This window comes from Harpia harpyja, chromosome 20 (genome assembly GCF_026419915.1).
Source record: "Harpia harpyja isolate bHarHar1 chromosome 20, bHarHar1 primary haplotype, whole genome shotgun sequence".
Lineage (NCBI taxonomy): Eukaryota > Metazoa > Chordata > Aves > Accipitriformes > Accipitridae > Harpia > Harpia harpyja.
This window is the reverse complement of record NC_068959.1, coordinates 20,689,821-20,717,083: the sequence shown is the minus strand read 5'-3', so window position 1 is coordinate 20,717,083 and position 27,263 is coordinate 20,689,821. Positions and strand designations below refer to the sequence as shown.

General features: G+C 52.9%; 1 protein-coding gene across 2 annotated transcripts in view; it reads left to right on the top strand.

Moving 5' to 3' along the window:
* Positions 1-23,230, top strand: part of PCDH1 (protocadherin 1) — a 56,756-nt gene extending 33,526 nt beyond the window's left edge. The window contains exons 5-6 of one of the 2 annotated variants that reach the window (XM_052816295.1): positions 17,085-17,127; positions 19,105-19,218. In XM_052816295.1, the coding sequence (XP_052672255.1) occupies positions 17,085-17,110 (26 nt within the window). In that variant the 3' untranslated portion in view covers positions 17,111-17,127; positions 19,105-19,218. Of the gene's footprint in view, positions 1-17,084; positions 17,128-19,104 lie in introns of both variants that reach the window. The other variant, XM_052816294.1, reaches the window with a different exon arrangement.
* Positions 23,231-27,263: the final 4,033 nt, after the last annotated feature.

The following is a 27,263-nucleotide window of genomic DNA, read 5'->3' as shown; positions in this document are numbered from 1 at the left end:
TATAGGATAGGATAAATGCTGCTGTCCATGGAATAAAGAAAGATGGTCTCTGGCTGGCACTGTGCACTGGTCTCCCCTTTGCTGACTGAGAACCAGCAGGTCACACATCTGACCAGCTGAGGACCATTGGCTTGGGTCTGGCTGGCAATTGGACTGCTCTCTAGCTGAGACATTGTGGGGTTTTTTTTAACTAATCTGCAGCCCTTTCCATTTTAACACTGACTCTTGACATCAGGGCTGGAATTACTTATTGTAGATGTTTTGTCATTACTAGTAGTTTCCAAGTCCTGCTCTTGTTGAGGATATGCATACTCTCTGTGACCATCTTCTGCATCTTGTATACTTCTACAAATTACGTCTAGTTTCTCAGTGATCTTCAGCTCTACAGGCATCTGAATTTCTTCATAAGAAATTGTGAGCTTCTCTACTTTCTTCACTTAATGTTGGTTCATCCCCAAAGACAGCTTCTGATTTTCCTAATCACTACTGAAGAGAGATGTGGGAAAAGTTTTTATCATGATAGACAACATCTGACGGATTGCAAATGGTCATGGATTACACCATCTTGGTTTCAACATGCCATTTCTGTCTGAGCTGTAATTTCGAACTTGTTCTCACCCTGTTTCTTCTTTTCCGTATTTTCCAGCACCTGTGTCTGGGTAAACTCTCTCTTACGAAAGAGCCATTCCGGTCAGAGCAGTTGTGGCATGCCATGTCAATCAGGTCAACTTCCTTAATTGTACCGAGGATCCCAGGGTAAATAGGGTACAGCTGTTTTTTCTTCCCCAGACTGAGTAACAAGTACATTGCTACTAGCTACAGAGAATGCCTTTAATCCTCTCAAGACCTTCTAAGAAGGATGCTACTTGCTTCAGACGTTGTCCAAAATAGCTTTAATAATTTATTTGACAGTGTCTTTCTTGTCTCACAGGATTATGTGGTAGCGCACATGTAAGATTGTCCTCAAGTTCTCCAAAGATCCTTGGCAGATCCTGGACATCTCTAGAGCAGTTATTTGAAGGAACCAAATTTCTCTGTTGGATTCTAATTACTATTTTCATCCTTTCTGTCCCTGAACTGTGGTTGTGTTATGTGATTATGAAAAATCTAGGCAGGACAGTCGTTCTGAGTCAATGCCCAAGAGACAAAAAGCTTCATATTTCAGTAGGAAGGTGCCTTCTCTTGTAGAATATATAGGTCCCTGTGGCTGTATGTGTGCCTCCTGCATTTGAGATTGGATTTTTTGAGTTTTCTGCTATTCCTTGTGATCCTGGGCTGGGCTGTGACATCTTCCATCCCCTCTTGCTGTCTGTGGCAAGACTATGGAAATTAGTGAATGTCATATCCCTTCTTTTATGTCCTTCACATTCTTCCTGCTCTGAACCTACTGGATGGAGAGAATCCTGTCATTTTTCTTAATCTTTATTGTTTCTTCCATTTGGAAGCCCTACCCAACACTATCCTCTCCCTGCGCTATCATGAGTGCACATCTCAGGGAGGTGACCCTCCTCTAAATTTGCTGATTTACTGGGCAATACTGCAGACACCACAAACTTGGAGAATATGCTGAAAGTTAGCCCAAAACTCACCTTGCTTTTTGGAACCACTCTTCCCTGTTCACTAGGCTTCATCAGCTCCACAGCAAACTTTGAGACTTTTCTTATAGGATCCAACTGCAAACACATGGGAGCATATAATTTTTATGTAAGAACTATAAATGAGCTTATACAGGGAAGACGACTTCTACTGTCCCAGGGAAAGGAGGTTTTCCCAGTCTCCCAGACCAGGGAGACCAAGCAATGTCATGTACCTCCTCCAGTCCAGAGCAGGAACACTTTTGACCACCATTTCATCTCAGCAGGCTGGGTCGTAGCTCTCACTTGACCGGACATGCACTCCTGCAGCCTTAGTGACATTAAAACAGGGAACTCTTCACCTTCACAAGGTGGCTGCAAGATGAGATATAGGTTACTGCCACTCAGTCCGCACAGGACTTAGGTTTTTTGCATTTGCCTGGCAATGGTTGCAAATGCCCATGCAAATGGTCATGCACAGCTATTCTTATCTGGACCAAATCTAAACACCCCTTCTTTGGTATAAAGTCTCTTTTCCAAAGAGTAGTTTATGTCATCCTCAGACTATTCATGGGTTCAACTCAAGTTTGCTAAAGCTTTCAGAATTAGACCCACAACAGGAACAAGAGTGTAGGTACCTTCTTCATTTGTACTATGTTGCTCTCCAGAGAGGACATTTCCTCAGAATGAGGGGTTGGCTGAAGCTCCTTCACACTCTTCTTTTGTATTTTCTGTAAAATTTTAAAATATGCATTAGAACAGGGCTTGAGATCCGGTGTCCTGCCTTTGGACAGGTGCTCTGGAGCAATTGCAGATGGTCCATGTGACATCCATGGGGGAGAGCCAGCAGATGGGTTATGAGCATTTCTGTTGATGAACCTGTTAACCACAGCCAGCACTCTGTGTGTTTTGTTAGCGAGAGTGCCAAAATAGGCAGTTCCCCTCCTCTCTGTCTTGGTTTGCTCATCCCTGTCCCTGTGCCATGTGCTCTGTTGTGCCAACACAGCTGTTTGTCTGGCTGCATGGCAAACTGGATTGGGGAGCTGATCAGGCTGAAGTTTTGCTGGATCACTTTTTTTTTGCCATATTGTTGTTCAGTCAGAGCAATTTTCCTAACCTGACTACTCTGTGGCTCCACAAAGAGCTGAAGTTGCAGAAAGCAGGGATTTTGCAGAAGGGCAGTGAGCAGCCAGATGAGGTCGGGATTCAGGTTTAGAATACGTCTAAACCAGAAAAAGCAACCAAGTGTAAAAGCAGTAGACAACTAGGATCCCTCAGCAGTCCCAGACTGTTTGTTGTTTTCAAAGACCTGCTTCCTTAGAAAGCACCTTTTGAAGTAATTTGACATGCCATTTCCAGCTCCTGTGTGATCTAACTCAGTTATTTCCCCTTTATCTGCCTCTGAATGCTCCTGAATGTCTCTATAAACCTTCCTGCTTGGCAGTACCTCTTCCCATGTAAAGGGACCTGCATTAGTGTGGGATTTAAACTTAATGCTGGAGAAGCTTATGAAGTCTCCCATTTGAGCTTCTTGAGGACTTCACACTGCATTTTCTTTCTCATAAAAATAGCATGTGCCTGAGTTTGAAGGATCGGTCAGGTGTAGATCCCTCAGGTGGAAAATCCCTCTCGTAGGCATGAGAGAGAGGATAAGGGATTCATTCCTGTCCCCGGTGAAATCAATGTGAGCTTTGCTACTGAGACAGGTCAAATGTCAGTCTCAGTTGTTCACTCTTCCCCAGGATTTTATCCTTTGTGCTCTCACTATTAATGAATCTCTCTTCCTGTCTCCTTCCCACAAGCTCTCATCCATCCTGATTTGAAGTCACCTCCATTAAGTGGTTGTAACGCTAGCTCTTTGCTTTACTTGCAGAGAGGACACTCCATAAATCTAACATTAGTCATGGCATCTGGTGAGAGATACCAAGGATAGGCTGCTTTGACTCAGAGGTTATCTAACCGTATCAGCCCCTGCGTTTGCCTTTCCTTTCAGGGAGCTGAGGTTCCCCTGCAGGATCCAAGGCTCATTTCGTGTGAGCTGATGCAACCATGCAGTCTGCTCAGGGCCAGTGCCGACACAACAGCAGTGTAGAGAAGCCACGTGGTGGTCAGCTCCTTCTTCCCTGGGCAGTGTGGTTGGACCTGGGCTCCCTTTCCAACACCTCAGCCCTCTATCTGGTCTGAGCCAGACAAGAAGCTTTCAACAAGCAGAAATGGGGGAAGCTTATGTGCTTCATGGCTGGCGGGCTCCATTTTCCCAGGCAGGCACATCTGGACAGGTCTCAGAGGCATGTAGTGACAAGTTGTCCGTGTTTGTTGTTACTGGAGACCACAGTGGGATGGAGAAGGGGCTGTGCCTTTGCACCGGGTACAAGGCTTCCCAGATAATCTCTGCAACGGGCTTCAGCCTCACTCCTCATGGGGGAGGAGAGCTGCACCTCACTGATGGAAGAATTGGACTGCCCAGGGCCTGATGGATACAGAGTCCTACGTGGGTGCTCCTTCCACTGCCGTATCACTAAAAACAAAGAGACAGATCTTGTTCTCGGGCTTTGAGGCCAACTGTTCCAACAGAGCTCATGTCTACTAGGCTAAACTCTTTCAGTCAGTGTTGCTTCATCCATCCTATCCGTTGGGAAGGGTTCCTCCACAGTGCTCACCCCCAAACTGTGCCAGGGCTCTTGTCTGGTCGAGAGCTGCTCTGAAGCAGGCGAAAGCAGGCTGACCTCAAAATGAGCCAAACGATGAGGACAGTGCTCGTGGTGGGTCTTGGAGATGCTTAGATTTACACTCAGGACCCTTACTCCAGTGTAAGACTGGCATTATCAGGTTTAACTTCTTTCACTTTTAAAATCGTTTCGCATAAACCAGCAAAAATGCTCTCAGTCAGGAATAAATCAGCTCAGATGGCCCATGTGTGAGAGGACATGTGCCTCTGTTTTAGTCTATCTGTGCATATATACTTACTCAGATATAGAAGGTAAAACATTCTTACATGCATGGCCATAAACCCTCTGTACAAAAAACACTGGGAGTGGCTGGGGAAGGGATCCAGCAGAGAAGAGCAGGATGCTGGAGTACATGGGCACAAGTTCATAAAACCAGCAGTTCTCAATCAGTTATGTGTCTGTTTCTGTTTTAAAACAACCTTGCTTGGAAGTGAAATAACAAGGAGGCAGCAAGAGAAAGGAGGAGAGGCTTAGGATATGATCTTTGTTCAGGGATATGTCAGAACAGCATGTTGTGTTGTTTTATAGCTGCTGAGGAAAGAGAAGATGGAGTAGGGAATGTAAAATGACAGAGAGTGAGTAGATGTGATATTTGCCTGATGTATTTTGCTGGTAATTAGTATAATGCCAATTAGACATAAGTAATCTTTTTTTTTTCTTCTTCAGCTGTATAAGTTATTGCTTGAAAATATGCCAACTAAAATCATGATATTAAACTTTGAGGGATATGGAGATCTCTGTTCCTTGAGGATCTCCAGATGAAATTACCCAGGCAACAGGGATCTTGACAAAAGCAAGACTTATTATATCTAGAAAGAAAATGAATAAAAGCAAAAGAAGTTGTGTATTCCATGTCTAGCGTCTTGCTGCTTATTAGCCACACAGGAAGGGGCACCCACAGAGATGCAGATAAATCAGTGAGAGAAGGCAAATATCTTGCCTTTCCTGAAAACAATGCTGCTTCAATGTTATTATTCACGCTATCAGTTTCCCTCAGCAGACAGGACCCTTCCCATGTTCAGGCAGTTCCCCGCTGCAGGTAAACCCTGCTGCCCACATGCATTTTATTTTTCATTCTCCAAGCGCTGTTGTCTCTGTTTGCTAACCCACATCATAAGACACAGGACTCGCCTTATTGTTTTGCCTTTTGGTCCCTTAGGACATAAACCTCCTTAATGATGATTAATGGCTTCTTTCAAAGGGTCAATTGCTGATCCTAGACCTCTCAAATCACAGGTCCTTTAGAGCTCTTCACCTGTCTGGTTCTGGGCTGCTCTTTCAAACAGGTACACCACTGCTTTGCTCGATGCTACACACATATTTTCTATTGCTATGGACTATGCATAAGGAGCAGACCTGCTATTACTGTCTTCTGCCTTTTGAAAAATAATCTGTAAAAATTGTGCCCTTGGACTGATTCTGGAAGTTTTCATACATCTTTGTTGGACCATGAAATCAAAATCTTCTTGTGATCATCCTGCTGTTCCCTTGTGCTGTGCTTTGGGGGTGACAGAGCTGGCAAATCCCCTTTGCCAATCTGCCTCTAATGCAAGGCAATGATGTATGCCCGTTGTCCTACCAGGATGTTAGGCAGCAGGTTTAATCCTTGCTCGTTCTTTAAAGCGTGTTTTATTCATTCTGCGCCTTTAGAACTGCCTCTGGCAGGTCTCCCTCAAGTGGTGCAAACTTTATTGCATCTAACCTCCAGCAGTCTGTAAACTGCAGCACCCAGGGGTAGCTGGAGGTTGAAATTCCCTATCGGAAGCGATTATCCTTCTTTTTCCCACTCTCCCACAAGAGCGCCTTTCTGCCATCCTAATAACAAACACAGGGCAGAGCAGTATTCATCAGGATCTGGGTTTTTTTCCTGGGTCTTCCCAAGCAAACCATAACCAGTCTGCCCCGTTCCTAAACCTCCCCATTTTCATCAGCACACTGATATCCTCCTGTTTGCTCAGAGCTGCACCTTTAGCAAGCTGCATCGGCGTTGATACCTCCTATTTTTACATGAGGAGGTGACTTGTCTCTGGCCGTGGCCATCAGCACTGCAAATCCTTTCAATGCCTTGGTGGGGAATCATGCCAGCAAGATGGCAAGTGGTTCAATTCAGAAATGTTAACCACCTGGATTGATTTCTTGGCATGTATTTTGGCTGCACCAGAGGAGGAATTGACCAGTGCATATGCTGCTTCTGCCATGTGCCAGCCACAAAATCTCTCCCCATTTAGCTTCCACTGCAGATTTTCAATCTCTGAGTCTGTGGGTGTTTGAGGCATCAATAACATGCATTTTCAGCTGGGTTTATGGCATGTCTCTTCACTGCAGAAGGGTAGTTCAGAGGTTCAGGCTCTCCTGCGTGGGCTGCTTTTGATCTTCGAGCAATCAGCAGCCAGACACCCTCGTTTGGTGTCGGATCATTCCTCCAAATTTTCATGACCATACCCCTGGCCCAATGCTCACAAAACTGCTGTGTGTTGGATTTCACGTGCATTTGGTTCTCTGTGGCCGGGTGTGGTATCTGGGTCTATGTACGCATCCTCCATCAGCAGACAGACGTTTCCTCCTCAGGGCAGCCGAAGAGCATCAGCCCTGGATTTAGTGCCTGTCCCCTGGTCCTTCAAATATCCACTGCAAATTCTGGCAAGGATCTAGCCTATTCCTCCTCAGTGTCTGCATTATGGTTCAGGCAACCAGCACATTTCTACAGTCAGAACAGACTGTAAGAAAGCTGAAATGAGAAGTGAAGGTGCTCACTTTACTCTTAAGCAGCCCAGGAAAGATCTGTGGAAAGCAAGCAAAGTATATGTATGCAAATCCATACTGTCATTTCCTCTCCCAGTTTCCTCGGGGTCTGGCTTGACTCTTTACCAAGGGCTCTTCCTTCTCCCCTGCTCTGCTTCTCTCTGAGTGGTCTTGGTTTTCTTTGTTTCCAGACCCCCTTGTTGAGGCAAGCCGTTTTCATAAAGTCATGATTTCTTTTGTCAGCTAAACACCTATATGACTTCAAAGGCCTTGAACAGTGCTTTGCGCTGTGGCTACTGGCCCCCCTGCAAGAATAATTTTCCCCGATTCATTGTCCTGCTAGTGAAAGATTATTAAATTGTTGATGGAGCTTAACAATGGTTTTGTTCAAAGGCAGACACACGTATGCCAGTTCTTTTCTCCTTGACACAGGAGCTTTAATACAAGCGTACAATGAAGGGCAGCCACCAAGGAGCAAACAGTGTGCTCATAAAACCAGACCAGTATTCCTAAGTCCCTGTGCACATGAATTGGCGCACCTTGCAATGCACTCCTAGGCTGTGCATGTGGCTACCTGCTCACTCCCATCCAACACAAGGCTGTAGGTGAGGTGAGAAAATGGGTCTTGCTGAAAATTAATTTAAAAAAATTAAAATATTGTGCGTTAATTCTTGCTCATATGATTAGGACACTAGGAGGATTGAGGAACTAGCAGATGAGCAATGGTGGGAGAGGACCACCCTTTCCAGGAGCAGTCGAAGGACTGTACAGTGTTGGCATAAGGCTGAAACAATTGCTCTATTCCTCCCGCTCGGAGCATGCCAAGCACACGCATACATCTCCCAGGCAGGCTGCACCTTCAGAGCAGCTTTTGGAACCTGCAATGAGGATCATTATATAGACTGCGCAGCCTCAGGCTGCTTGACATTTTGTATTATACAGACTTATTTTCGATTGCTTATCACTTCAGCAGATTTCCAACACTAAAGCTTAGATTTTACATGCTGGGTTTCCCTCAGGTTGATTTCTTTTCCTTTTTTTCTTAAGTTTTAGCAGAGGTGTTCCAGCTGTTTTCTGAGAACAAGACATGCTGTCTCAGCCCTGCTAACAAACTGGTTATAAGAATTTCTTTTCAAGACCCATTAGCTTAACCATGCTTTGGAATAGAGGTGTGGAATTTGGCACAGAAGCTGTCAGCATCAGTTGGGGGTTGTTTGCCCCAAAATGGCTGAGTCTCTCATTGAATGTATGCCAGCACGCATCCCTGTGTAGCTAGGTCCGCACGCTGTTCTGTGGCCTTCAAACAACAGCATTTCTCAGGGCTTATGCATCCTTGCCCTCCCTCAGAGACCTGGTGGAGGATCTTGCTGCAGTTGCCGTTGCTTGATGGGCATCCCTCCTGGTGCTTGATGGCATCCCTTCTGGACATGCCCCTTCCCCAGTTCTCTGGGGCTCCCCAGTTTTCTTTGGGGTGCTGGGTACTGCATGGCATGGGTCATTCCTTGCCTGTGGGAGGATTGAGTGTGGCTTGCTCTGCTGCTGGGGCTTGTGGCATGCATAGGCTCTGGTGTCAGGGTGCATCTGAGCGTGCCTTGCTGGGAGAGCTGCTTTGGGGCAGGGTGGGGGGTCCAGGGTCCTGCTCCTGCTGGGGGATGGAGCTAGCCTGTAGTGCCTCCCAGCCTGCCTGTGGAGGAGTCAGCTTTCTTGGCTCACTCCCAGGCTGACATTGCCGAGCTCCATCCAGAGCTGAGAGGACCCTGCGTGCCCCCACGCACAGCACCGCAGCTGGCAGACTGGCACTGGGGCTGGGGCTTGGTCCCTCGCCGCCCTCCCAGTCCCCAGGCTGCCAGCACAAAGGGACCCTTTCTTTATCTTCTTCCCCCTTTTATTGTCCTTCCTGGGGCATGTTCCCTGCCCTTCTCCTGCTCCTTCCCTGGCAAACTGGCAAAGGCTGCCTCAAGCTCCAGTGCCCTCCCTGATTAGCTGCTGCCAGGGAGGGAAGCACGACTGCAGCTTTAATTAAATGATAAGGGCAGAGCCCCGGAAGTGGGGAGATAAGTGCAGCGGTGTCTGCCACCACACTTGCCCAGGCTCTTTCTAATTAGCTTTGAGAAGCTCTAGAGAGGAAGATTAACCCTTGGAGGGAGGCTGGCTGGAGCAGTGGGCTGCAGCAGACAGGGGGTGCTGAGGCTGGCCCCAGGGATGGGAGGCTGCAGTTTGCCTGGAAGCGTATATGGGGTGTGGGCTGGAGGGGACCCCTCCATCCACTACCCCCCCCCCCCCCCCCCAGACCCCTGCCTGAGCAGAGGGGCTGGATCAGAGGGGATTAGACCCCTGCCTTTCACAGGCTCAGGCACAAGGTAAAGCTCAAGGATTAGCCGCTCAGGTTCCTTCTGTAAGAAGCATTTGCTGCTTTAACACATCCTATGACTGGCAGCTGTGGGGTGGCCTGGGGCATGTGGGTTGCTGCGCTTGCCCTTGCTGCTGCCCCAAGGATATCAGCAGAAGCAGACAAGTGTCCCCAGCCTCTGGAGCAGTGGCAGGAGCGCAGGGCACAATCCTCCTGCAGGAGCCATGGGACAGGTCTCCAGTCCCCTCCAGAAGCCATGATGTGTCTCAGCGATGCTCTGAGTGAGGAGGAGGGAGATGGGGTAAGAGGACCACTGTATGTCAGCAACCCATAATAATATGGACCAGGAGCTCCCCAGGACCTGGTGCCACAAGGGCCGCAACCTCAGCTCTCCTGCCGTTCACCCAGATGCAGCAGACCCCGGCTGGAGGGTGTGTTGCATCGGAGGGCTGGACAACGGCACCTCAGCTGTAGGCACCCTGTAGCTAGGTCGGTGGGTAGCCAGAGCTCTCCCTGGCATGGGTGGCACTGCTCCTGGCCCTGGTGGCCTGGCCCTTCTGGTCACCCCCCTCCCATCAGCAGGCAGCACACTGGTACCAGGGCATGCCAGGAGGCTCTGGGCCGCGCATCCATGTGTCCGCGGGGAGCCCCTGGCTGGACAGAGGGACAGGTCAGCCCCGCAGACCAGGCTGCGACCCCCACCGGGAGGGTCTGGGGGCAATCCTATGCATGGGAGGCATTGGCAAAGGCAAGGTGGGAATGTGGAAGGAGCAATTTTGTAGGTATTTGGGTAGCAGGAATGCGCATACGAGGCATGCATGAGCTGTCAGCCCCTGGGGATAGCAGGTGGTGTTCCTCTGCTTATTTGCATAACCATCATTAGCCCTTGCAAGAGAGGACTCAAAAGCCAGAAGAGCCCTGTGCTCTGACCTTCCCCTCCTCCTTGGGCAGAGGGGGAAGAAGGGCGGCTGCTCTGCTGCCCACAACTTCTTGTCAAGACCTTTGTGCACTTCTGAAGGTACTACAGGAGTTGTTACTCACCCGGGCTGGTTATTGCAGGAGCATATAATGACACCGGGAAGATGGTTTGGTTATTGCATGGTTTGGTTATTGCGTGACTCCTCGACCTTTCTGGTGGTTATTTGTTGAATGTCTGTAGGTGTCATGAGAAACTCTTGGTTGGCCAGAGGACAGTGTTTGGATATTGTAGTAACCAGGATTTCATTTTGCAGCTAAACTTGTTACTGTGTTTTATACAACATGGGTGAAGTAGATTGCCCAGTAATGCTCATTACCTAACTTAGTTTTCAGTTGCTTGAAGTTTTGGCAAACTTTAACTGCGAGGATATAATTTTTCATAATGGACATAGGCCACTTACCAAATATTTTGAAAAGTGGCAGTGAAATCTGTCCAGATATTTCACTTCCAAAAGGAGGTAGGAAAGGAAATTGCTAGTTTTTTCTCAATAGTAAAGCAATCCCCCTATCCTCCAGCCCCATGCTTTAAAGAAGTAATTTTCTGTGATCTCTTGACCCTTTTATTGTACCTTCCCCAATTTCTGCAGCCTGTAGGGTAGTCTCACTGGCAAAGCCTCTTCTTCCTGAAAAGCCTGGTATATCTCCCAGGTGGTTCTGTCCTCTCCCCCAGCGGCACAAAAGGACCCCAGGGAAAATATTTTCCACCAGAGTGTAATTCTGGTCTGCACCATGAAGCAGATTTTCATGAAGCAAATTAAGACTGCATGGACAATCCTAATTTTGGCATTTCCTAACCTTTGAACCCTGTAATCCTATTAAGGTAGTTCTTAACATAATTATTCAGTAATTTAATGTAATAATTCTGCTTTTTATAGTCCAGCGAAAGTTGAAGCCCCACTGTGCCAGGGTAGGAGATCATGTAAGAGGCACCACAAGCACAAAATCTGTTACAGGGGGATTGAATATGTTTTGCTGGGTATCACAGGGATTGCAGTGAAGCTGGGGGGCAGATGGTGCTTTTGGGAATCCTGCAGGTGCCATAGTCTGTCACTGAGCCCTGCGAGCCCTGCCTGGTCCTTGCAGGAACACGGCCAGTGTCCAGAGCCATCCATCTGGGTGCTCCTGCCGCTGGCGCAGGGTACGGATCACCTCCCGTTGCTGTGGCGATGTGGCCGTGGGATGCCTGCGCTTCCCAGCCAGCCTGCCACTGTCGCACAGCTAGCTGCCTGCAATTTACAGGCATAAAGGCAGTGGGGAGGTGGTCCCTCAAGCTCCAGTTACGGCAAGCAAGGGAAGAACATGTCCTCTGGGAGCCTGGGCTCAGGCCCTCGCTGCCGGCAAAGTGGTTTAGCACTACCTGTGCTGGTGAGGCTGAGGCTGGTGGGTGCATCTGTCCACATTAATTACGTGCTGGTTCTGCTGTGATACCCTTGGCAGGATCTGGGAAGTCATTTGCTTCGGTGCTGCAGTTAGTGTGTGCTGTTGTAATATACTCCAGAGGCCATGGTTTGATCCGCGCATGCATCTGGGGGCTGACAGGCCATTAACTTTGGAGCAAGCTGTCTGTACTGGTGTTTAGATACTATTGTTTAGCATGAGGGGAGAGATGCTCAGTGCTGTAGGGTCTGGGCGAGATGGCTGTGCGCGTTATATCTCTTGACTTTGGTGCCTAGGAGAAATCCATCTGTGTGCTGGCATCAGTCTGAGGATCTTGCTCGGTATTTATTGTAAAAGCGGGTGTTGCTCGTTATTGCCCTGAGAGCTGTAGGTGTGGCGTTGAACTGCAGTAACCACCTTTATGGGCAGTGTCAGGTCGGTCTCAGATACCAGAAGCCATCTGTCTGCGTGCTGTAGTGACGGTGTTAAGTTTGGAAAGCCATCTGTCTGGGTGTTGTAGTGCTAGAATTGGTCCCCGAAGCCGTCTGTCTGGGTGTTGTAGTGCTAGGAATGGTCCTGCAAACCGTCTGCCTGGGTGTTGTAGGGATGATGTTAGCTCAGTCTAGGAAAAATAGGGACTGACGTGGACTGCGGGGAGCTCTCCGCTTGTGCTTTCAGCTTCTGATATTTCTGTACTCATTGATCTCTGGAGCATTGCTGTGGAAATGGGCAGCAGTCCAGCAGCCTTCCCCAAGGCCTGGAAAGTGAAATTGGTGTTGTGCTTGTACTGTTCTGGAGGTAGAGGGCTCTGGTCACGTCCACATGTGATGTGGGAATCAGGGACCAGAGAGGAGATGGACTGAGGAGTTGCAGAAGGTGAGCTTGCTGCTCTGGTCCCCTGTGTCCAGAGGCAGGCCATTCCCTGCTGGGGATAACGCACTGGCCATGCCCACCTCATTTGGGGACCTTGAAGGGGGACCCGGTGTCAGGGCTTTGCAAAGGAGGTAGTAGCTCTGCAGCTACCTACAGCACAGCTCCCCTCTCCCCAAAACCCTTGCAAGGGGGAAGACGTTGGAAAGGAGCCACTGAGCTCCTGTACACCAAAGGGAGCTCACGCTGAGCTGGCCGGGTGGGGACAGGCTGTTGAGTATCTCTTGCTGCCAACGTGGGGAGACTCCTCCAGGCTACTGGGTCGGGCGTGCTGCTGCAGGGCAAAGGCACAGAGAGGGGTAAGTCAAAGGGCGGGATAGTGCAAGGCACTCATTCCAGCAGTGCCAGGATGCAAAGACATGAATAGAATAGAATAGAATAGAATAGAATAGAATAGAATAGCAAAGTAATGGGGCTGCTGGTATAAGAAAACGGGATGTTGGGGCACACTATCCAAATAGCTGTACTATTAGGGTATAGTGAAGAGGGAACAGACCATGAAGCAATGGTGCCTGGAGGAAGCAGCACTGCAGGGGAGTGGTATCTGGAGGGAACAGCGCTGTAAAACATGGTACCTGGAGGAAATGGCACCATTAGAGCAGCAGTGCCTGGAGGGAAGACAGCAGCGGGGGGAGGCAATACCTGAAGGGAGCAGCAGCACAGAACATGGCACCTGGAGGACGTGGCACCATGGGGGACCAGTACCTGTAGGCAGCAGCGCTATGGGGGAATGGTGCTTCCTGGGAACGGCACTGTGGGGGAATGGCACCTGTAGAGAGCAACGCTGCGGGAGAGTGGTACCTTCAGTAACCACGCCGTGGGGGACAGTACCTGTAGGGAACAGCTCTGTAGGGGAACGATACCTGTAGGTAGTTGCGCTGTAGGGGAGTGGTACCTATAGAGAACAGTGGTGTGGGAGAATGGTACCTGTCAGCGGTACCGCGGTAGGGGAGTGGTGCCTGTAGGGAACAGTGCTGTAGGCAGGGGTACCTATAGGTGTGAGCACTCCAGGGAGTTGTACCTGGAGGGAGCGGTGGTACAGGAGAACAGCAGCAGTAAGCTATGGTGGAATAGTGGAATGGTGCCTACTCTCAGGAGCTGTGCTGTGGGAACGGAGTTGCTGGGAAGAGCAGCACCAGGGAGGCTGTTCCTATTGCATCGATGCTGTAGGGGCAGGCAGGGAGGACAGTGCTGCTGGGATATGATGTCATGGGAGGTCGCTGCTGTAAGGGATGTCCCAGGAGTGGTCTGCAGAGCCCTGAGGGCTTGGTGTGGGAGAAGGGGTGTTTCCAGGTGTCCACACCAGGGCAATAGAGCTGGTAAAGCTGCCCGTACTGGAAACACTGCATCCTTCCCTGGCTGAAAGACAGCCATTTTGAAAGAAATACCTTGCACCCCAGCCCTCAATCTGCAGCATGGGTTGTGCTCCACCCTTCTACCCCCTGACCAATGCTAGAAGAGGTACAGTGCTTTTGGGATCTGCACAGGGGTAGCTGGTTGAAATTAGTGGCTGATTTTCTCCATGCCACCAGGTAGGGAAGATGAGTCTTTCTGATCTAACGCTTCAGAAAAGCATTCTGCTTTGCCTCCAAGCTGCTCTCCCCCCACTGTCATATTCCCTGTTTCTACATACCACTAAACCTCTCCAGTCCCTCCTAGCATGCTGCGCTTCCCTCCTCCTCCCTTCCGGGCTTCTCTGCATCCTCTGCTGTGCTCTGCTGTGTCACATCCCCACAGTCCCACTGTCTTCCCTCCCAGAGCTGCTCTACTGTATCCCCTCACCCGCAAGATCTGGCCTCCTGTGCTGCATCATCCCTGCTCACCCAGCGCTGCACACCACGCATACGGTGCTGATGTCTGACGCAAATGGAAGACAGGGAGAACCAAACCAGACTGCGGACGTTGCAGATGGTGCCAAAAAAAAAAGTGGTTGAGGCTGGCTCTCAGCCTCTGCTTGAAACTACCTGGCTTGAAGTGGGCGAGTGAACCTCTGCACATCTAATGCAGGAGGTGGAAGTGCCTGCTGAATGAGGCTGCCTGCTTTTGTCTCCTGTCAGTACTCAAATGCACTGTTGAAATCCCCCACTAAGAGCAATAATACTACTAGAAGAGCCCTTGCAAGTGGCTGCACCAGGATGTGTTCCTGCCCTGCATGGGGATATAGAGAGAAATAATTAGCGGCACAAATATGTGCCTCTTCCCGGAGGAGACAGCCTGGCACAGTCTCCTTCACAAAGAGCAGAGGTGCCCTGGATGTCAGGAGACGAGAACAGCCACGCCAGCGTCGAGAACAGAGCCGCAGCTCGAGAGAGCTTCCCCTCCTCCAGCCAGAACGAGGGACCAGGGTGCATCTCTAATGTTTGAGGGACCAGGGTGCATCTCTAATGTTTCTCGGTGTAAAACCCCAACCGTGCCCCCTTTTCATCTGAAAAGTTCAAAGGGATGCAACTTTTACTACCCCGGATTCATTCCTATGCAATGTGCCGAGGCAGAGCAGCCCCGAGGCAGCTAACAAGAGGATGCTAGGGAAATGCAAAGCTATAGAAAGGGGAGAGCTAGAAGACTGTGAGGACTGTGAATGCCCAAGCAACTACAGAACCCTTCTGGCATGGAAATGCCAATAACAGGATGGGCCAGCCCTCCAAAGGAGCACAGTGAGAGGGCAAAGCTCAGGAAAACACAGCAGCTGCACAGACATGTTTTACTTTGCATGGCCAGGATGCCGGGGAGGAATGAGATGCTGGAGAAGGCACAGCCATCTTCTTCATCACCTGGAAACTTTGTCAGGTTTCAGGGGTTCAGAGTCACAAAACTGCATTCCTGGGGTGGAGAAGGGATCTGAAATCCTGAGTACACTTTGTAAGGTGAAGTGGGCACCTCGACCCCAAGGTGAGGTTTGGGTTCTGCCTTCTCACCGTGCTGCAGGGCATCCAGAATCAGCACTTTGTGGGCAAAATTTCCACCAGTGTTTACTCCCAAAGAAAGATTTCTGCTTGTCTGCAGTGGCACATCGAAGTCTCTGAACCACCAGCATGTGCTGAGAATTAGGCCGTAGGGTCATGTTTGCTCTAAATCACAGCTATTCAGGAATTACACCCTGCCCCGTTCCGGCGCTCTTAAAGCGGAGCGGGTTGTGCTCATGGAACATAATACGCTCCTTTAGTGGCAGAGCTCTGATGCCAGCATCTCACTGCAAGTGAAGGGACAACACTGGAAAAAGACTTTAGTGCCAGAAACAGACAATGGGAAAACCAGAATAAAAGACCCTGAACCCTGAACACAGCGTTCCTGCTTGATCCTGCGATTTCTGAGCTGCCATTGGCACGGGGAAATCACCATAGCTTTGTTCACTGGAGAGATAGCTTTTATTTTTGTCCTGCCAGTACCCTCCATTGACTCAGCAAAGCACCTTCTGTCAGAGCAAGAAGTGATGGCACTCATCCACTCCCCACCCCAGGACCGCGCAGCACCAAGGCATTTCTGGAAGTGGAAATGATGATGAGCCATCCCATTTGTCCAGCAGGAAAGTAGATGAGAGAGACAGCAATATTGCCTCTTGAACAGAAGAAGTGAAAGACAATGTAACACGACCTCAAACTGACCAAGCCGGTGGCCACCGGGGCATCCTGTTGTCCTGAGAGGAAGACCTGGTGGATCATCTAGGACGCAAGCTCCAGTCTCTGCTTTGACTTGCACAGAGTAGAGATGAAAACTGAGCTGTCTTGCCTCTGGTTTTGTATCTTGCTTTCTATCTGTAGCTAGGAGAAAGAAATGAGGCAACTTTCCACATGCTCAGGAAATAGGACAGTTGGTCTGTGGCCAGCCCTGAGAATGACCCCAAAGACATGCACTGGCAAGCTATGCTCTCACACTGGCCTGTGTGGGCATCTTGTCCCCTGCGATGCTTGTGCTTCTGCTTTTGCACCCTGCAGCGTGAGCACGGCTGTCCCCTGCGCATGAATTCGTTGGAGTGTGCCTGTTTGCGGTGCGTGAGCACGTCGGCGCGCATTCGGCTCGGCTGTATCCATGTGATGCACAGCCCCATTCCCTCTGCACACAGGGGCTCGGCGTGCCACTAGCCAGGTGGCTTCAAGCTTTGCCTCAGGTTCCTGTGTGAGTCCTGCAAGGGCCAGTGGGCTCCAGAGAGGCTAGTGTAAGGCTGGAGAAACTAGTGAGACATCAGCAGTGGTGGCCAAGCAGCCTCAAGGAGGCTGGAGCAGGGCCAGGAGAGGCCAAGGGACTCCTGAAGGCAGTGGGTACCAGAGGGATGCTGTGGGGCTCGGTGCAATGTGACGGGGAGGGCTGGCAGAGGCTGAAGGGTCCAGGAGGATTCTGAGGGTGGGTGTGGAGGCTGGGAGCTGTGCAATGATGTGACCCTCTCGTCCTTTTTCTGCTCCTCATTAGAGTCCCCTGAGCGGAGCAGGCTGTGAAGGGGGTCTGCGCTGAGGTATGTCCTTATGGCTTCTGCCAGGATATCACAGCTTACATGTGTGCCAGGGGATGGGACACAGGAGGTGGCTGCCAGCACGGGGAGCAGTGTGGGTGCCAGAGCCTCTGCAGGAACCAGGGGGAAAAACTGGGGGGACTCAGCCCCCAGAGGAGCTGAGAATTTGGGATACAGTCACTGGGGGTTGGTTTTAAGGCAAGATATGCTCACGCAGTGGTTTGCTGCTAACTTTTCCCCTTCTCCCATGCCCATCTCTTTAGCTCTCACTTATGACCCTTGTCAACCATTGCTGGCATTGTATGCAGCCTTCTTCTGCAGAGACCTTCCTCACATCCTGGGGTTGCCTCTGTGTGAAAGCTGTGCCAGGGTGACTTGGGGACGCCTGTGTCCGAGAGCCCCAAAGAGGTGGCAGGAGGGATGTGCTGATGAGGGCAGAGCCCCCAGCATGGTGCAAATGGCTCCGGTTTGCTTCTTCCCAGGGCTGAGGCAGTGCCAGCTGGTCTCTTCTTTTTTGTGAGGAGGGGATTATGTGTACCAGTGTGTATCTGGTGGGAAGGGGCATGCCCCGAGCTGGTGAAAGCCCCGTATGTCTCAGGTCCCCAGAGCTCCTTAGTATCTCCCTCCATCAGTCTGCAGGGCTGTTTGTCAGCAATGCAGTGGAGTGGGCTCCTGGGTGGAGAGATGGAGAGGACTTCTGTGAACCAGAAGGGACGTCTGCAAGTCAGAGCAGTCTCAAGGTCATGAGCAGCAACCCCCTTTCATGCCAGCATCAGCACCAGGCTTGATCTGCCAGCAGGTGCTTGTGGTAGTGGGCAGTGATGCGTCCCAGGCAGTGGCAGGGGGCTATGTTGTGCCCCAGGTTGGGGTAGATGGCAAGGAATGGCTTGTGTCTGGGATGGCTCTTGGAGGGACACGCACCTCTGCCTGGAAATGCCAAGTTTCAGCGTCTGAAGACTTGTGACAGGTCCTCCCTGTGTAAAGGACACATGGCCAAGGGTCAAGAAGGCCTTGTAGTGTCTGGGGTAGAGGGTGGCTGGTATGTGAGGACAGCAGACCATGAACTGGTGTAGCTGGTGATCAGAGTTGCCCGGCTATGCCAGGAGCAGGTAGCTATTGATGCCCTCAGATACCTGGCTCTCTCAGGGGCAGGTGTTTGGTGCACAGAGAGGCTTGGGCGCTCCTGCGGCAGGGACTCGTGAGTATCAGATAGGTCCAGCCTCTCTGGGGGTAGACGTGGGTTTGCCCATGTATGCTTTGCTGCGCTTGGGGATTTCAGGCTCCGTGGGAGACCAGACGATGTCTGAGGACGTCGGGCTGGGCTTGGGGCTCCTGCTGATGGGTGCTTGGGGAGGCTTGCAGGTGGCCTGGCATGCCTGATGGTGAGCAGGGCAGGGCTGCCCAAGGATGGTGCTCAGAAAATATGGTTGTGTACCTCAGGGCAGTGAAGACCCTGCCTGTGTTTAGGGCAGTTCCCTGTCCCTGTACGGTGAAGCTGTCAGTGGTGCCCAAAGGTGCTGGACCAAGGGAGTACCTGGAGCCTATCAGGGTCCAGGTGGTGCCCACAGCTGTGGGGTGATGAGTCTGGTGGCAGCCTGTCTCCTGCTGTGCAAATCCAGGCTGTGGAGCCCCTCCTGTGCAATGCTCGTCTCCAAAGGGGGTGAGCTCGGTGAGCTTTGCCCCGTGCTGTGCCTCCCATTTCTCTGCATGCACCTGCTGCAGGGAGGATGCTTGTCCAGGGGGAGCTGGGGCTGTGGACTCGGACGGGAGGTGTCGGCTGCCAGGAGCCTTGGGTTCCCCTCCCAGCTCTGCCTTCGCTCCCTCGGTGGCCGTGGGTCCGGCTGTCCCCTCCCACCATGGGAGGGTGTGGGTAGGATGGAGACGTCCAGGCTCTGTTGCTTGTCCACGTGCTCCTTCCTCATGTCCTGAGCCGGTGGTGCCTGGGCATGCGTAACGATGCTCTTGCTTGCTTCTCTGCAGATCTCCGGCCTCTGCCCGATGTAGCCATGACTGGGACCTGTACCCGGGAGTGCACAGAGTTTGGCCACTCCGATACTTGCTGGATGCCCGGCCAGTCCTCCCCCAGCCGCAGGCCCAAGAACGCCCTCAAACTCTCCACTTTTGTGCCTTACCAAGACAGAGGGAGTCAAGAGCAAGTCGGGAATGGCAGCCCCAGACTCTCAGAAGAGCGCAGCACCAAAATGGCCAACCTCCGCCTGCTCCCCACGTACAGTGCCTTCTCCAATAGTAGCCATGAGCCCTGCAAGGACTCTCCCATGGAGGAAATTCCTCTCACCCAGACCTCGGACTTCCAGCCAGCCACCACCCCCTCGTCCCAGACCACCAAGAGGGAGATATACCTGTGAGGCTGGGCGTGAGGGGCAGGGAGCAGACGTGCTTCTGAGGCCAGTGTCCAGAGGAACATTTTAAACTTCAATGCTTTATCGCTCCGGCCGGTTCTCCAGGCAGTGGGCTCTGCGGACAGCAGGGCAGGGCAAGGCAGGGATGAGAGGAGCACCTTTTTAACCCATTGTTTCCTGGGGCCAGGGGTGGGTGGGAAGGATGAAAGCATCCGAAACCCAATTTCCGAGCACTTGCGGGTGCATGTCTCCGAACTGCTGCGTCGCCAGGGAGGGCTGGGCAGGCTCCTGGTGCGGAGGGCACGGCTGGGGAGAAGGGCTTACGTACCAAAGGTCCACGCAGAGCTGGTGGAGTTCCTGGGGCATAGGACGAGGGGTGTCCCCGCGCACAGGGAGTGAGCTGCCTGTCTCTTTGCTGTAGACTCCTGTAAATATGAATCTTAGGAATGACATTCAAGTCCTGCCTGATTGAAACTTTTTATTGTCCTTGAAACAAAAGACATTTAAACAAAAACAAAAAAAGAAAAAAAAAAAAAAAAGAAACCAGAAACAAACCACAGGGAGCAAGTTCCAGCTTTGAATGGTTTGCTGCGTGGAAGAGCCCGCGGGAGCGCAGTGTCCGGCCCACACTCATGTTCTATATTGTAAATAGAGATGTGACCAGTCCCTGAAACAGCAGCTGGGGAGCTGGAGGAAAGGGGCAGCGTCCTAGCCGGACTGTAGGGACTTTGCTACTTTTCAGCCTGGATCTCTTTCTGAACGTTGTCACTGTGCCCACAAGCTGCAGGGTCCCTAGGGACTGCCCGGTGCCATAGGTGGGGTCTGGTTTGGGGAGGGTTCCCTGGTGGTGGCCCTGCACCCAGCGGGTGGAGGAGGGGTGGGGAAGCCCCTAGTCAAGGGTCTGGCTGGGTGCAGGGAAGCCCCCAGTCAAGGGACGGGCTGGGTCCGGAGAAGCCCTCAGTCCGACTCTGCTGGCAGGGAGGTCGCCATCGGCTGTGGCGTCTCAGCCCATCGCCTTGTGCCTCCTCCGGGGCAGGGGATGCCCATGAGGCCGGCTGTGCCATGCCTTCGACCTCCATCCCGTCCGCCTGTAAGCCACCATTGCCTTTGTGAGGAGGAGCTTTGTCTCAGGGTCACACTGGGGGCCACCAAGCCCCTGCCCGCTGGAGTCCCGCTGCCCTTAGGCCACAGGGCCACTCTCACGGGATCCAGCTTTCTCTTCCATTGTCAAAGGTCGACCGGTCTCCCCGGCAGGTCCCCGCTGCCCTGGCATCCTCGGCTCCCTTGCAGGACACCCAACCGGGGCAATGCTGCGCACGTGGTGGGGAGAGGACACCCTCGCCCCTCGAGGGGCTCCTCGGAGGGGGATGCCCGGGCGCTTTCCTGAGCCTGTCTGCTCCCTCAGGAGCTGGGGCACAGTCCTGTTTTGGGGGGCTCCACATGCACCCCTGGCAGGAGGGGTCCAGGGGACTTGCGCCTCATTCCTGGGTAGCCCTTCCCGGTCCTCCCCCGCCAGGACGCGGGGAGGGGCTGTGCTGCACCGTTGTTCTTCCCGTACTCATGCGCGCATCGATCGTCTTCATCTCTGGGATCTTCCTTAGGGAGCGAGGCCAGTGGTAACTGCAGGACAGTTCCCCCAGCGGCTCATCTTCAGTCCACGTGGTCCGTCGCCACGGGGTCAGTGGATGGCTCTGCCAGGCTTGACTGGCATGGTGGTGCCGCAGGGACAGGGCACCCCAGCGGGTCAGAGACTGCCCTGCCATAGCTGTAGTGCCTGTCAGGGTGCAGTGTGCCGGGGGGCCCCCCTGGCCAGCCTCCTCCCCCCCCCCTCCAGCATCCCTCTCTGAGCAGCTCCTCTCCCTTTGCTTCGTTGGTGGTGGCAAGATGCAGCCAGCTTCCTGGTGCGGTTCCAGTTGACCTGAGGGGACGGGGTGCAAGCCGAGCCTGGCCGACAAGGGAAGGGCAGCAGAAGGCGCCTGCTGGCACCCGCTCCCTCGCGCCCCATCTCCGCTCCTCGCCTTCCCCGGGCGGCACTGCGCCACGCTGCATCGCCCGCAGCCCTGGCACCTCAGGGTGCTACCCGGAGGAGGCAGGACCCTCCTCCCGGCCTCCTGCTGCTGCTCCCCGCCGACCGGCCGGGGGTCCCTTGAGGCGGGCACGATGCTCCCGGTGGATGTCCGCCCGACTGTCCGGGCATCCCTGCTCTATCCTTGCCCACGGCGGCCGCCCGGCGGGGCCCACGTTCCCCTGGTCTGGCTGCCTGAGCAGGTCACACTCCTGAACTTGTTTTTATTGTAGCTCTGTAGTTTCAGGGCCAAACTGGGCAGAATGTGCAATTTGGCCGCGCTGGCCAGGATCTTTGACTCCACTGCCAACTCGACTGCTCATGCCTCCCCTTGGCTCAGGCAGTGGCAGTGTCCAGTGCCCCTCTTGGGGACCCCCCAGGAGAGCGACATAGCCACATCTGAGGGGTGCTTGTCCAAGACCAGCTTACCCCGGCCCCTCGCCTACAGGTGGGCTCCCTACCTTCTGCTTAGGGTCACCAGAGGGACCCTGAAGCTTGAAGCCCTGTGGCTGAAGTTGCTGTCTTGTCTCTGGAGGACCTGGCGATGTTCTCAGTGCAAGCATGGTGCAAGGGGGGGGGGGGGGGGGGAGTGCAGAGGGGGTCCCCGAGGGATGGGAGGAATGGGTGCTGGAGATGCCTGCCATGCCGGGGGGGATGAGTCTCGTGGAGGTGCACAGAGGGGTGGTGGGGCTGGGTCTGTGGAGGGAAGCACAGTGGGGAGAGGGCATGGGTATCTGTGGGGTGGAGAGGGGATGGGTGTCTGAGGGACCATTGGGGGGGTGAGGGTGGGTCTGTGGGGAAGAAGAGAGGGGGCAGTGGGAGTGGGTCCTTGGTGGGGTGCGATGGGGTGGGAGGCTATGTGGGGTGCAGCGGGGATGGGTCCCTGGGGAGGAGAAGGTGCTGGACATCGGTTCTGGGAGCTGGGGAGCTGGGGATTTGTCACGGGGTGAAGTTGACAGTGTCACTGGGGATCAGTCCTAGGGGAGGGTGAAGAAGAGGTGCTGTCAGAAAGAAGCTCATTTGCACAATTATAAGCCAGAAGGATAAAGCCTCTGTGCACGTGGGAGGGGGGAAGCTCCCCACGGGCTCCAGTCTAGACAAGCACAGGGAAGAGGAGGGGGGTTCGACGCCTCTGCGGAGGGGTTCACTGTATCTCACACTGCACTAGGACAAGCCAGGGGTAAAACCAAAGGTGGGAGCCAGGGAGCAGGCGGGCTGCGTGGGAAGGATCTAAGCGACCCCTTTGTAGCTCTTCAGTGTTGGTTCTATTTATACGAGATTTCATTTCCTTGCTTGTGATGCCTTGTTTTTTGTACAGTTTTATGTACATGCAGGTGTAGCTTTTCTAAAGGAGAAATCCTATGGCAGAGTAAAGTACCCAACTATTTTTCAGATGGTGACCTATGTCTAAGGCAATGCCTCTTGCTAAGGTTGTATTGCTCTCAATGTGTGATGCATTTCCCTGTGCGGGGAAGGCTTTGGGCCTTGGGCTTGGTTTTCCCCGGGCGCTGTGAGCACAATTGATTCCCTTGTAATTCTTTCTGTTCAGAGCAGTGAGCATGACACTGTCGTGATCCCCTTTCCGTTCTCTCCTGTTCTGTTTGTTTGCTGAGCTGTCAGATGACCAACTCCATTGTAATTAGCCCTTCCTAAAGCTTTACAATAAAAGTGTGAAAACCTGGGTGCCTGTGCCTGACGGATTCTTCCCACGTGTCGCATCCTTGAGGGTGGCTCGGGGCACCCTCAGGGAAGAAAGCACATGGAGGCAGCGAAGAGCCTTGGTGGCTGTGGGGAGATACCTGCTCCTGCTGCCCTCCTCCAGGTGCAAGGAGCCCTGGCGTGGCTGCTCTTGTCTCCCTGCTCCTGTTTTCCAGCTTAAGGATGTTTCTGCACAGGTATGAGTAAGATAACCCCACAAAGCAGTTTGCCACAGACTAGTCTCCTTTATTTAAAACCAAAATGTTTTAGTGAAAGTCATCTGCAGCCCAAAGGCTGCCTGCACTTGTGGCCATCACCAACTAAGGTGGGAACCAGGGGCAGTCCCACCAACCAGCTCCAGACTCCCTACCACCTCCATCACTGCTCCTTGGAGACATGATGCCATTTCCCACCATTTTGCTGTCTCTTTTACCAAGCATGGTTGATTTCTTTTTAGGTAGTTTAGACCCTTTGGAAACAGCTGGGCCACTTCAAACCAGGGCACATTTGCGGCTGCTTCCTACTGCAGCTGCAGGGAGCTTGCTCAGCTGTGGCTGTTGTGTTTTCCTGCTTGCCTTTGCACAGGACTGCACTAGCTGTACAGGGCAGTTTCTTAGCTCAGAGTAGAGATGCTTCCTTCATTAATTGGGTTACATCCAGGTGCTACATGTCTCGGCTGTGTTGGGCTCACACACAGCACCGCGCCTCTCTGCTGAGTTGCCGGCACTGGGCTTGCTGTGAGCTTAGCACCAGGCAAAGGCAAGACTCACCCCCAGCTTGGAAGACACCAGCAAGTGTCCCTGGGAAGGAAGTTTCCAAGTGAAGATGTAGACCATCGTTCCCTTGGTGGGGTTTTTGTAGACACTCCTTTTCTACCATACCCTTCTCCCTGGGCTCTCCTCTGGGCCGTGCAGAGGGGAACCAATGCCCCCCACTCCCCATGTCCTCATGGGTGAGGGGGTGTGGGGCTCTCAGCTGCCCCTCTTTGCAGGCACATGCCAGCTGGGCAGCAGGGATGTGTCTACAGGGATCCTGGGGAACCAAGTGGCCTTGCTGCCTGCTGATGTCCCATCCCAGGGAAAGAGGTTCCAGATGAGGATGGTGCCAGACTCCCACAGCTGGCACAGGGGATCAGGTAGCACCCACCTGCCCCCAGGATAACCAGGATCACCAAAGAGTGTCTTCCTAAGCAGAGGCACAGTCCCAGGACTTCCCTGTCCCTCCTGAACCTGCCTGGCCTTGTGCCATGCCCTACAGTTGCTCCTCACACTCCCTCCTCCTCCCCAGTCAGCCCAGGCTGTGCAGATCCCCTGTACTCCCCATTCACGCCTCTTTCCCCTCCCCTGCTCTACCCTTCTCTGCCCCCTCCGCGCATCTCCCACCTCCTCTGTTCCTTCCTTGCCTCTCCCCAACTCCACTGTGCTCCCCTCCGGCACCCGCTCACCTTGTCCCACGCCAGTGCACCAAGCCTTCCCGGTCCTCTGGCACAGCCCTGAGTATCACATCCAGCCAGCTATGTGCTGGTCTGGAAACTTTGGTTTCCATGGCAGCACACATTGATTACCAGGGTGGGAAGGGGACTTGCAAATGCTGCTGGTGAGGATGCTGCGGCTGCCCAGCATGGCTTGAAGTTTGGACACAAGGCTCCCCAGGCAGTACTGCCCTCAGGATTGGTTTCAGTGCTCAGTAAGCCCCGCAGGTGGATGTGGAAGGGGTATCATCCAGCCCACCATGGCCCCACCGGGCTGGGCCTCATGAGCGACTGAAATGGAGTTGAGTGACGTGGCCTCAGTGACCCTGCCAAGTCCACCGGTCCTCGGAAGTTTGCGCAGCCTGTGGCTCCACAAGAATCACTCCTAGCCTAAGGTGGAGGAGATGGGAAGCTGCTCTTCCTGCCTGCTCCTTGGCAGCCTCCCCTGGGGTGGGAAGCATCTGCAAAGAGGGGCAATGGTCTGACTGGCTGCCAGGTGGGGATGGCGTGTGAAGGGAGATGGGCTGGGCAAGGAATCGCTTGCTGCATAAGCTTTGTTCTGACCTGGGTTTTTCAAGTACATCTGGTTTAATAGGGTCCTCAGCTTACAGCAGGAACTGGGAATGTGCCAGGCCAGGGATATCCATTTTGATGGAAAACTTAATTCTCATGTCTCCTGAGGGCCTGACCTTGCAGCTTCAGCTGTCCAGCTGCCTGCACAGATCTGGCAGATTTATTTTCAGTGCTTGTGTGGTAAACTGGATGAGGTTTGGGATCTCTTTCTGGCTCTAACCAGGAGTGACCAGGTGCAGCAGCACCATCTTCCTCATGGAGGCTGCCTCTCCTGAGGCTTTCTCCCAGCATGGCTTTGCTCAGTAAAAAGCACCTTGGAGTTTAAATCAGCTTTGTCAGTAACCACAGAAGAGCTGTGCTTACTTGGTTCCTTGTCTCAGTTCCTCGCTTCCAGAGTAATAGGCATTTCTGCAAGCTAGAAACAGGAAACCAGGTGGAAATCTCAGAATTTCACTGAATCTTTAAAGAAATGAAGTGATCCTGAGATGGTTCGTGGGCCAAGCAGATCTGGTAGGAGGACAAAGTGAGCCAGCAGATCTCTGCACAGAGCTGGCTGAAGTGGCCAGACAATGAGTTCCCACCAGGGTGGCTTTCTTGCTTGGGTGAGTGATGGGACAGCACAGCCTTTGCTGCCTACCAGTGCTGTGATGGTAGCCGCAGATGCACTCCTGGCATGGGAGCAGGGTGCTGGGCCACTGCTGTGCCAGCCTGATGCTCGGTGTAGAGGTTCAAAAAGAGCTGAAAGTGGTTTAAGAGCTGACACCATCTCTTCTGGCAGGGGATGTGTTTTATGCCACGATGCCCACAGGCAGCTGTGGACAGCTGTGGAGCCGCAAGAGCAGGGCTGGCCATAGAGAGGGCAGTGATGGGCTTCAATAACCATATGCCACAGTGAGATTCAGTGAGGAACAGAACCCACCATGCAGAAGGAGCAGGACCATGGTATGGGGAAGATGCAAAGCCCTCCTTCCCCGGCTGGCTCTAGGCTGCGGGGAGGTCGCCCCTGCCCCGCTCATCCCTCCTCTGTACTGCCATTAATAGGATGAGCAGGGTTGCTTCTGCTCACGGTGGCCATGGAGCCTGGCCCTGCATATGTTGCAGTGGCCTCTGGGGGAGATTGGATATTGTGCTACAGGAGAAGCCCCTGTAATCACCCACAGGATGATTGGGATTTGCAAGCAGCTCAGGGGAGGCAGGGGGGCCCAGCCCCAGGCAGTTTGCTGCGGTGTCTCTGGTTGTCTGGCAGTATGATGAAGGGGATTAGGAGATTTAGAGCAAGACCAGCTCCCTCTCCAGGGGGCTCTCGGACTGAAGCCCCAGCAGAATACATAGCTCAGTTTATTCCCATAGGCAGATTGATAAAGAGAAGGCTGGGGTGCTGCTAATTTAAGAGCAGGAGCTTTCCCCCTCTGCTAGTAGGGAATCAGCATTGTCCAAAACAGGGAGGGTCTATGAGTTTCCTCCTCAGCCAGATGATCAGCCCCCAGCAACTTTCACCCCACATTGCTGGTCCCATCCCTTTCTTGAGCTGATCCCAGCCCCAGCCCCTCTGCAGTGCTGCAAGCCCCCCTTAGCCTGACGTGAACCTCTGAGCTCCCACGCCAGGATGGCCAGGCACCATGTTTTAATCACACAAGGAGGCACATTTGGTTGGACCGTGCTCTTCCCCATCTGCTCGTGGCAGTTGTGGAGCTGAGCCTGGCCCACACAAAGGCAGACACTCTCTCGACAAGGGAGCGCTCGCGGGGGCTTAGTGCAAACAGACCTAATGCGATTAGCGCAATTGGGAGCCACGCTCTGTTCCAGCGGAGAGGGAAGTGCGCCTGCCCTCCCTCCCTAAGCTTGCCTTTCCCTCCCCGCCTGTCCATCAACCTCGAGTGGGGTGCCAATCACCAGATATCTCAGCACCCATACTCCTCAGAAAAGGTGGCTGTCTAAAACTCACTTTCCTGGGCTCTTCCAAGTAACCGAT